Source organism: Theobroma cacao, chromosome 5, assembly GCF_053813885.1.
Source record: "Theobroma cacao isolate CCN51 chromosome 5, ASM5381388v1, whole genome shotgun sequence".
Taxonomy (NCBI): Eukaryota; Viridiplantae; Streptophyta; class Magnoliopsida; order Malvales; family Malvaceae; genus Theobroma; species Theobroma cacao.
In genome coordinates, this window is record NC_142643.1 from 42,097,900 (window position 1) to 42,107,990 (window position 10,091).

Consider the following 10,091-nt stretch of genomic DNA (forward strand, 5'->3'; position numbering starts at 1 on the left):
TTTATATTGATTATCGAAGAAATCAAATAATGTTATTTGATGTAGCTTATGGAAAATTGAAATTTCTAATAAAAAATAAATATACTCACAAATTTTTTAAAATTGAAATAAACATTCCATTTTTTTTTTGTACATAAATAAATGAATATGATTTTTTGGTATGTATGTAAATTTAGGAAGAAATCATTATGATATTTATAAATCTTGACATTTCATTATAATATGCATGAATCTTGACACTATATTTAATTAGGGGTTCGTTTCAAGAATACCCTTCATACATAAGTGTTTCTAAAAATAGTTATTTTTATAATTTTAATTGTTTTTAGTCAAGAGAAATTAATTTTGAATAAAATTACTCTTAATAAAATCAACACATATGTTTGGGTTTGCGCTTCAAACCGACCCATATCCTTTGAGCTTTATTCGCTAAACCATTCATCTATTGAGTATTCCTCGTCAGGAAAAAAAACCTTTGAGCATTTTGAGCATTTTGAAGTGATTTTGATACACACAAAAAGACCTTTGAGTTTTTTGAGAATTTTGGAGTGATTTTTGATACATGATGAAAAACTTTTAGCATTTTGAGCAGTCCTCACTAAGTAGACATATTCGTTGATTATGTTGTTAAATAGAATATAGTGTGTTGTTTGAAGTTGTTGATTTTGTTAAATGAAATTTGGTAGTTTTGTGGTTTTTGGATCGAATGTTTATGGGGCATACTTGACTAGTTAGGCATTGGGTTTAGGGGTTTTAGGAATTGTGTGATTTAAGCATTATGTGACTGGTTGTTAGGGCATTGCGTGACTGATTTTTAGGCATTGTGTGACTGATTGATAGGCATTGTGTTAGTTAGACATTGTGTGACTGGTTTTTAATTATTATGTGACTGGTTTGTACAGCATTGCCTTACTGGTTGATAGGGCATTGCGTGATTGGTTTTTAGTCGTTGCGTGAGTGGTTTGTAGAGCATTGCGTGCCTGGTTGATAGAGCATTGCGTGACTAGTTTTTAATCATTGCATAACTGGTTGCTAGGGCATTACATGACTATTTTAAGTCACGTAATGCGTAAAAGCCAATCTCACAATACCTAAGTCACGTAATGCCTAAAAATCAATCTCGCAATGCCTAAAATCAGTCTCGCAATGCTTAAAAACCAATAACGCAATGTTTAATAATTAATTAATTTGTCTGCTCGCAGCCAAGTTTAAATTAACAAAGCCATACAGTGTTTTAATTTACAGATATGTCTAATCAATTTCAACCCCTCAACTTTAAGGTTCTATGAATATAAATCAATAAATCCAAGAACCCAAAACGCATACCTAGATGTCATCTCTACTCTTTAGGATGGTGAGATAGATAGTATTTGGTAAGAGAGAGAAATCAGAATTTAATTTTAAGATTTTTGTCTTGATAGCAGGATAGAGAAAATCGAAGTCATTTAATTTGTCTAAAATTGTTTAAAGGGTATTGTTGTCAAGTCATGTCAAAAATTTGGTAAAAACAGTTAAAATTATAATGAGGAGTATTTTTGAATTAGGCTTATAAGGAGGATTGTTTCCCATAATTTTCTCTTTAACTAGTGTATATTTATCCTCTATTTCAACATGGTTATTTCAAAAGACAATTTTATGTAAAAAAGTTAATTTTAAAAACTATAAACAATTATGTTTGTATATATCATAATCTATTTTGATTCATATTTTATTTTCATTTAAATTCTACCCAACATCAATACTGCTTTTCTGTTCTATACAAAAGCCTTGATTTTGAATGTTTCATCATTGAAATTATATGGGAATTGCTTTACCACATATAGGCAATGAATTGTAATAAAGAAAACCCCAACTAGACCACAAAGGAATAATAAAGTGTGTGCAAGAGTAACAAGGCTAAGAGTTTAAGTGATAACGAAATTAAGCATTTATGGATATAACTTTTTATTTAATGCTTTAAAATACCCATTAAAAATTTTCAATTTATTGAGTTCAACTTTTTTTAGTTGTTATTTTATTTACACATCAAGTAAGGGTCTCTAATGAATATGTGTCAATATAAAAGCTTTAAGAATATCAAAAGTTAGATGGGTTATCTGGCCTGTATGGATTAATTAGTTGCTTTTAACAAATTGAAATGATATTGTAATGTGATGATTTAAGAGGAATAGATTCAAAAGAAGGTCCGTAGCAACATGCTTATAACCCTTAACGTGAAGGTGCTACGAAAGGATCATGACCGAGACTGACACCAAAATGCCAACAATCTTTTGGAGAAGAGAGCATCTTGAACTTCTTTGTAATAGAGTTACCATATTTAGAAATGCAAATAAGTAAGCAAAAGCAAGATTGTATTATTTTGAAGAGAAAGACATCGAGAAAATATATAGTATAGACGTCGACACACAGGGGAAGACATGAATTCTCTATCGGTGTTGGGCCATAGGGAAATGCTTTTACCAATTGATGAGTTAGTTAGCTTTATTCTAACCAACAATTTTTGCTTTTGACGTCAATTATTAAAATTCCAAAATCTTGATCACAATTTGAGCCCAATGTTAAGATATTGGACCTGAAGAACACATCCATGTAAGTAAAAATTTTAGAGATCATCCAGTCAAATAGTATGAATTGAGTTTTAGGTTGACTTAAAGTTTAAAAATCTTATTTGACTCAGATTCTTATATATGTACAACATCAAGTAGTTATATAGTTTTAAATTTTTTATTTTAGAGAGATAATACTTTCTAACTTTATCTTTAATTCTAAATGAAATTAGAATGGTGTAAGCAAATGTTTTTGAGAGGTTATTTGAAGATGATATATAAAAGATCTTAAATTGGTTTGAGAAATCATATAAGTCAATTTATTGATCTTGGATTTCTCAACAATAGTAGAATCATTTTCACTCTGTGGATATAAACAAGAGATCGAATAACGTAAATTTTTATGTTTTTTTGTTTACTTAATCTCTTTATATTTTATATTTATTTTTTCTTTAACAATTTTCATAGCATCAAGCATAATAAGAATAGTTTTGGCATATACTTTTGCCGGTAATACAAGTTCATTCACAAAAACACCGGTCAAAGGAGTTGGGCGACACTGTTATTTTCACACGCAATTTTTCTTCTTTCACATAAAATCTACCATAGTTGAGAATGAGTTATGCTTCCACCAATCTACACCAGTACAATAATTTTATTCATGTAAAAAAAAAAAGTTAAAATATACACAGAAACGGACACACTTAGAAAGTAAATCAAATTATTCGTGTGGTTGCTCACATGCCCATGAACGTAAGTCATACGACATGAATTTTTTGAGTATATAACCAAAGAATTCTTAAGCACATGTGATGTCCAAGAATTATTTGTTATCCATACTTTATATATATTTGAGTCAAGTACTCATCATTAAAGTCAAAATAAGTGCTCCCAAAAAGTCAACAGTGGGCCAGTGGAGCCTAAATTAGTGTCTGACTCAAAACCCATTTTTTATTCCTATTTTGCCTGTTTTTGGTCAATCGAATGGCATGTAAGTCATCCAGCTGGCCCACGGCCATGTTTTAACCTTGCTCTGAAATTTAAAGCTTTTAAAAAAAATTATTAACTTTTTTTTTAAATTAGAAAAAGGATCATTAAGTTTACTATAAAAGACCATTCTTTTTGGTTTTGTCTCACATTTCCCTCTGTACATGTCAGTCTCACTCTCACTGAATCCCTTTCAGGTTCTGTCTCAAAGATCACAACTTTCCCGGAAACTCTTCAACGTCTCACTCTCACTGAATCTATTTCATTTTCTCTCTGCACGCATGTCCTGTCCCCAAGCAATCTTCCTTTGACACTCTCACTTTGTCACTCTCTCTTTACTCTAACACTCCTTTAAGTCTCGTGTATATAAACTTTCAAACACTTGACCAAACAAAATCTTCTGCAACACTCAAAACCCAAGTGCTTAATTTGTTCAGTAAAAGCTCCAAAAAGAATGAAACTTTTTGCTTCAGAATCGTCTTTACTAATGAGTTCAGCTACTAGTTTTGATTTTTTCCTAAAACCTATTTTTCTTCATGGGCTTTATGCTTCGTTACACCTAGTTTTATTGCTTTCCTTGTTAGTCTTATGGGTCGTGAACAGAGTTAATGAAGCTGGTGGGGAAGGATCAAAGGAGAGGTTAAGGCAAAGGAAGGTTTTCTGGTATAAGCAAACTTTAGCTTGTTGTTTTATTGTTTTAGCTTTCAATATTGTCTTGTGTTTCTTAAGTTATTTTTATTGGTATAGAAATGGTTGGTCTGAGGATAAGTTAGTGACTCTTTCTGATTATGTGGTAAAAACACTTGCTTGGGGTGCAACGTGTATTTATTTGCAATGTCAATTCTCCAAATCTGGTGAACAAAAGAAGTTCCCATTTTTGTTGAGAATTTGGTGGGTTTTTTATTTCTCAATTTCTTGTTATTGTCTTGTTATAGACGTTGTTCTTGACAAAAAACATGTTTCTTTCCCAAGTCTGTACTTAGTATCCGATGTTTTTTCTGTTGTTACTGGTTTGTTCCTATGTGTTGTGGGGCTTTTTGGAAGAAATGAGGGGGAAGATACCCTCCTTGAGGAGCCCCTTTTGAATGGAGGTTCTAGCGTTGGTAAGGGTGTAGAGTTGAGTAAGAAAAAAGGGGGTGATGCTGTAACCCCATATTCAAATGCTGGTATATTCAGCATTCTTACATTTTCTTGGATGGGGCCTCTTATTGCAGCTGGCAATGAGAAAACTTTAGACCTGGAGGATGTTCCTCAGCTAGATAGCAGTGATAGTGTTGTTGGGGCTCTTCCAAATTTTAGAAACAGGCTTGAGTCAGCTGACAGTGAGGGGAGTGGAGTTACCACGCTTAAGCTGGTGAAAGCACTGTTCTTCTCAGCTTGGAAAGATATTTTTTGGACAGCTTTGTTGGCGTTTATGTACACTGTGGCTTCATATGTTGGCCCATATATCATTGGCACTTTTGTTCAGTACCTGAGTGGGCGGCGGGAGTTTAAAAATGAGGGGTATCTTCTGGTTACAGCTTTCTTTATTGCCAAGCTAGTAGAGTGCATATCTCAGAGGCGCTGGTTTTTTAAGTTACAGCAAGTTGGACTTAGGCTGAGAGCAGTACTGGTAGCAATGATTTATAATAAAGGTTTAACCCTTTCATGCCAGTCAAAGCAGAGCCACACCAGCGGGGAGATCGTCAATTTCATGACTGTTGATGCAGAGAGGGTGGGTGACTTTAGTTGGTACATGCATGAACTATGGCTAATAGCTTTGCAAGTTGCTTTGGCCTTGTTGATCTTGTATAAAAATCTTGGGCTAGCATGCATTGCTACTCTTGTCGCAACCGTACTTTCTATGTTGGCAAATATTCCTCTGGGGAAAATGCTAGAGAAGTTTCAGGACAAGTTGATGGAATCAAAAGATAAAAGAATGAAGGCAACGTCTGAAATTTTGAGGAACATGAGAATTCTCAAACTTCAGGGGTGGGAAATGAAGTTTCTATCAAAGATTATTGGGCTTAGGAATGTTGAGGAAGGATGGTTAAAAAGATTCATTTATACAAATGTCATGAGTAGTTTTGTTTTCTGGGTTGCACCCTCGTTTGTGTCTGTAGCCACTTTTAGTGCTTGTATGTTTTTAAGAGTCCCACTTGATTCGGGAAAGGTCCTATCTGCACTTGCAACATTCAAGATTCTTCAAGGGACAATCGACAGTCTTCCTGATACAGTTTCAATGATAGCTCAGACAAAGGTCTCTCTTGATAGGATTGCTTCCTTCCTTCGGCTTGATGACTTGCAGCCTGATGTTATAGAGAAGCTTCCGAGAGGTTCTTCTGATACTGCAATTGAGATTGTTGATGGGAATTTCTCTTGGGATTTGTCTTCTTCCTCTGCAACGCTAAAAGATATAAATTTGAAAGTTTGCCATGGCATGAGGGTTGTTGTTTGTGGTACAGTTGGCTCTGGCAAGTCAAGTTTGCTTTCCTGTATTCTGGGGGAATTACCCAAGATATCTGGAACTCTTAAGTTGTGTGGTACGAAGGCCTATGTTGCTCAGTCACCTTGGATACAAAGTGGCAAGATTGAGGAGAACATATTGTTTGGTAAAGAGATGGACAGGGAGAGGTATGACAGAGTGCTTGAAGCTTGTACCCTCAAGAAGGATCTTGAAATCCTCTCATTTGGTGATCAGACTATTATAGGTGAGAGGGGAATCAATTTGAGTGGTGGACAGAAACAAAGAATACAGATTGCACGTGCTTTATACCAAGATGCTGATATCTATCTGTTTGATGATCCATTCAGTGCTGTGGACGCTCACACAGGATCTCATTTATTTAAGGTAACATCTTTTCTTCCTCTGATACTATGACATGTATTTTAAAAGTTTCTTTATTTGCAGTCTATGCAGAAAGCTATACTGCTCTGTGTGAGTTAATTAATTGAAATACTTATATTTTCATTTTTGTCAGCTTGTTATTTGTTCCATGTCCTTTTATTTTTGAGCTTCTTCTTCACTTGGTCTTTTGCCTGACCATCTTTGTTTTATCTTTGAATGACAGGAAGTTTTACTAGGCATTTTGAGTTCAAAAACAGTGATTTATGTCACTCATCAAGTTGAGTTTTTACCAGCTGCTGATCTAATCTTGGTAAGCTAACATTTTTAGTGATTTTCATCCTATGCCTTGGAGGGTAGGCAATAATATAATTGCTGGATTCAATTTGTACATTTTTGTTAGGTCATGAAAGATGGCAGGATTACACAAGCGGGAAAGTATAACGACATTCTCAATTCAGGGACTGACCTTATGGAACTTGTGGGTGCACATAAGAAAGCTTTGTCGGCCCTTGATATTGTTGATGCGGGGTCTGTTTCTGAAAAAATTATCAGTGAAGGAGATGGTGCTACAAAATGTGCTAATGGGAAAATGGAGAAAGAAGAAAACCAAGGTAATGAGAGTGGTAAAGTAGATGATGTCGGACCAAAAGGACAGCTTGTTCAAGAAGAAGAGCGAGAAAAAGGAAAAGTTGGGTTTTCAGTCTACTGGAAGTATATCACAACAGCCTATGGAGGAGCTCTTGTGCCTTTAATATTGCTGGTGCAGATTCTCTTTCAGATTTTTCAAATTGGTAGCAATTATTGGATGGCTTGGGCATCTCCTGTGTCTTCAGATGTCAAACCTCCAGTTGGGAGCTTTACACTAATAATTGTCTATTTAGCTTTAGCCATTGGCAGTGCCATTTCTGTCCTTGCCAGAGCCACACTTCTTAATATAGCTGGATATAAAACAGCCACTCTTCTCTTTGAAAAGATGCATTTATGCATTTTCCGTGCCCCTATGTCTTTCTTTGATTCCACACCAAGTGGAAGAATCCTAAACAGAGTTAGTATCTGATGTTTTCCTCTATGGATTTTAAACATTCCATTTATCTTATTTTTGGGACATTTCCCTTCATTTATGAGGATTCTAAGATTTTCTTTTCCTGCCTCTTATAGGCTTCCACAGATCAAAGTGCAGTGGATTTGAACATTCCATATCAAGTCGGGTCATTCGCCTTTTCAGTTATCCATCTCCTTGGAATCATTGTAGTCATGTCTCAGGTTGCTTGGCAGACCTTTATCATTTCTATCCCCGTCATTGCTACCTGCATTTGGTACCAGGTAACTCTTGTCACCTCATCTATTATGCTGTCTGCCAAAATTATGGCTATAGAATGCATGACCTAATAAACTTGCAACCATGCAGCAATAATTGTAAATCTCTATAAGTTTCTGGGTTTTAAAAAACATTCAACGGTGCATAATACTTGGACACAGGAGTTCTCTTAAACTTGTAATCTTGCAGCAATGTTACATATCTTCTGCACGAGAACTTTCACGGTTGGTTGGAGTATGCAAAGCTCCGGTGATACAGCATTTTGCTGAAACAATTTCAGGAGCAACAACTATCAGGAGCTTTGATCAAGAATCAAGATTCCAAGAGACAAACATGATACTGACTGATGCATATTCTCGTCCAAAATTTCATATTGCCGGTGCAATGGAATGGCTGTGCTTCCGCCTGGACATGTTGACTTCTATTACTTTTGCCTTCTCTTTGTTCTTTTTGATCTCTATTCCAGAGGGAGTTATTGATCCAGGTAAGTGATTGCAGATTGGCAACTTTATTGACTAGTATGTCATTTTAGATAACGGATGTTAAAGGAGAATTACTGAATGTATTTTCTTTTGTTTAGCCATTGCGGGTTTAGCTGTGATGTATGGACTCAATCTAAATATATTGCAAACTTGGGTAGTATGGACTATTTGCAATATGGAGAATAAAATTATATCTGTTGAGAGAATGCTTCAATACAGCAATATTCCTAGCGAGCCTGCCCTTGTGATAGAAAGTAATCGCCCAGACCGTTCTTGGCCATATCATGGAGAAGTTCGTATTCTTGATCTGCAGGTAATGCAGTTATGCGGTTTTAATGACTCTAAATTCTCATGTGTTGTTTGAAATAAATAATGATGGTCGATGTAGGTACGGTATGCCCCACACATGCCACTCGTCTTGCGAGGTCTGACATGCACCTTTCTAGGGGGGTTGAAAACTGGCATTGTAGGGAGAACAGGCAGCGGTAAATCAACACTCATGCAAACACTTTTCCGCATAGTTGAACCTGCAGCAGGCCAGATTATAATTGATGGTGTCAACATATCATCAATTGGGCTGCATGATTTGCGGTCAAGACTCAGCATCATTCCTCAGGATCCTACCATGTTTGAAGGGACTATACGGAGCAATTTGGATCCTCTTGAAGAGAACACAGACGAACAGATTTGGGAGGTGGGTTCTTTTCATTTTGATTAGGAAAGAAAATAATTTCTAGTCTGTACCATTTCTTTTCTAATAAAATGCAGTCTTTTATGATTGGTATTTGAAGTCTGACTTGTATTGATGTGTGTTTTAATTATTTATTTTTTAAGGCGTTGGATAAGTGCCAACTAGGGGATGGAGTTAGAAAGAAGGAAGGCAGGCTAGATTCTTCAGGTCCGATATTCTATCGTATAACATACACGTTGGTTGTTTTGTGCTTTTCAGTGTCATACAAGTCGTTTAAAATCTACTAATAAATTCAATTATTGAAAGAAATTTTCGTAGTATTATAACACTGCTTCTGCAGTTAATGAGAATGGAGAGAATTGGAGCATGGGTCAGAGGCAGCTGGTCTGTCTTGCGCGTGTGCTGCTTAAGAAAAGTAAGATCTTAGTGCTTGATGAAGCTACGGCATCCGTTGATACAGCTACCGATAATCTGATTCAGACAACCTTGAGGGAGCACTTTTTTGATTGTACGGTCATAACAATCGCCCATCGGATCACTTCTGTTCTTGATAGTGATATGGTTCTGCTTCTAAGTCATGGTTAGTACGGTTGAGTAATTTATAGTTTGCTTATAGGATTTTTCAACTTCATTTCATTTAAAACTTTTTAACTGTTGCAGGACTTGTTGAAGAATATGATTTTCCCGCTAGATTGCTAGAAAACAAGTCTTCATCTTTTGCACAGCTTGTAGCAGAGTACACTGTGAGATCAAAATCGAGTCTGGCTACCGAATAAGATGATGATGAAAACTATGTGTTACAATTTTTTGTTACATTTTTTTGTCAAAATATATACATGTGTGTTGACTTATGGGGATGTTTTGTACAAGACAAGCCTAGTTGTTTTTTGGCTTCAATAAACAGTAGTAATATGTTTTCTTTTTGTCTTCTTTCAGTGGTGAATTCTATTCTATGAGAATGTTAGCTTTAAGATTAGTGATTCAATTAGCAATTTTGCATCCTAGAAATCTTTGTTGGTGGACGCCAGCGTGCCAGGTGACCTCTAAAGCCAAAAAAGCTGAAAAACATTCACTTCAGAAGCATTTGTGAATAAATATAAATGAAATCATTAATTTTCTTTTTCAGAAACACTTCTGAAAGGAAAATCATTGAAAGCAAACTTATTTGTAGTTTGGATGTGCAGCTAGTTAAACTCCAAGTCCAGATCCAGGTTCAAAGCCTGGCATTCCTTCATCTTTC

General features: G+C 35.4%; 1 protein-coding gene across 2 annotated transcripts; it reads left to right on the forward strand.

The window, feature by feature from the left end:
- The first annotated feature begins 3,688 nt into the window (after positions 1–3,688).
- On the forward strand, positions 3,689–9,774 carry LOC18599762 (ABC transporter C family member 3-like). Of its 2 annotated transcripts, XM_007029858.3 has the most exons (10): positions 3,690–6,363; positions 6,584–6,670; positions 6,761–7,405; positions 7,519–7,683; positions 7,868–8,162; positions 8,259–8,473; positions 8,549–8,854; positions 8,995–9,058; positions 9,192–9,431; positions 9,512–9,774. In XM_007029858.3, exons 1-10 carry the CDS (start codon positions 3,988–3,990, stop codon positions 9,625–9,627), a joined length of 4,509 nt encoding a protein of 1,502 aa, XP_007029920.3. In that variant the 5' UTR covers positions 3,690–3,987; the 3' UTR covers positions 9,628–9,774. The 2 variants fall into 2 exon arrangements, with proteins under 2 accessions (XP_088662855.1, XP_007029920.3); XM_088806729.1 differs by lacking the exons at positions 8,259–8,473; positions 8,549–8,854; positions 8,995–9,058; positions 9,192–9,431; positions 9,512–9,774 and having other exon boundaries at positions 3,689–6,363; positions 7,868–8,170.
- The last annotated feature ends 317 nt before the right edge of the window (positions 9,775–10,091 follow it).

Coding starts and splice junctions, on each gene's coding strand:
- LOC18599762 (XM_007029858.3), top strand. CDS start 3,988: ATGAAACTTTTTGCTTCAGAATCGTCTTTACTAATGAGTTCAGCTACT. Junction 8,855..8,994: donor CAGACGAACAGATTTGGGAG/GTGGGTTCTTTT, acceptor TTATTTTTTAAG/GCGTTGGATAAGTGCCAACT. Junction 9,432..9,511: donor GGTTCTGCTTCTAAGTCATG/GTTAGTACGGTT, acceptor TAACTGTTGCAG/GACTTGTTGAAGAATATGAT.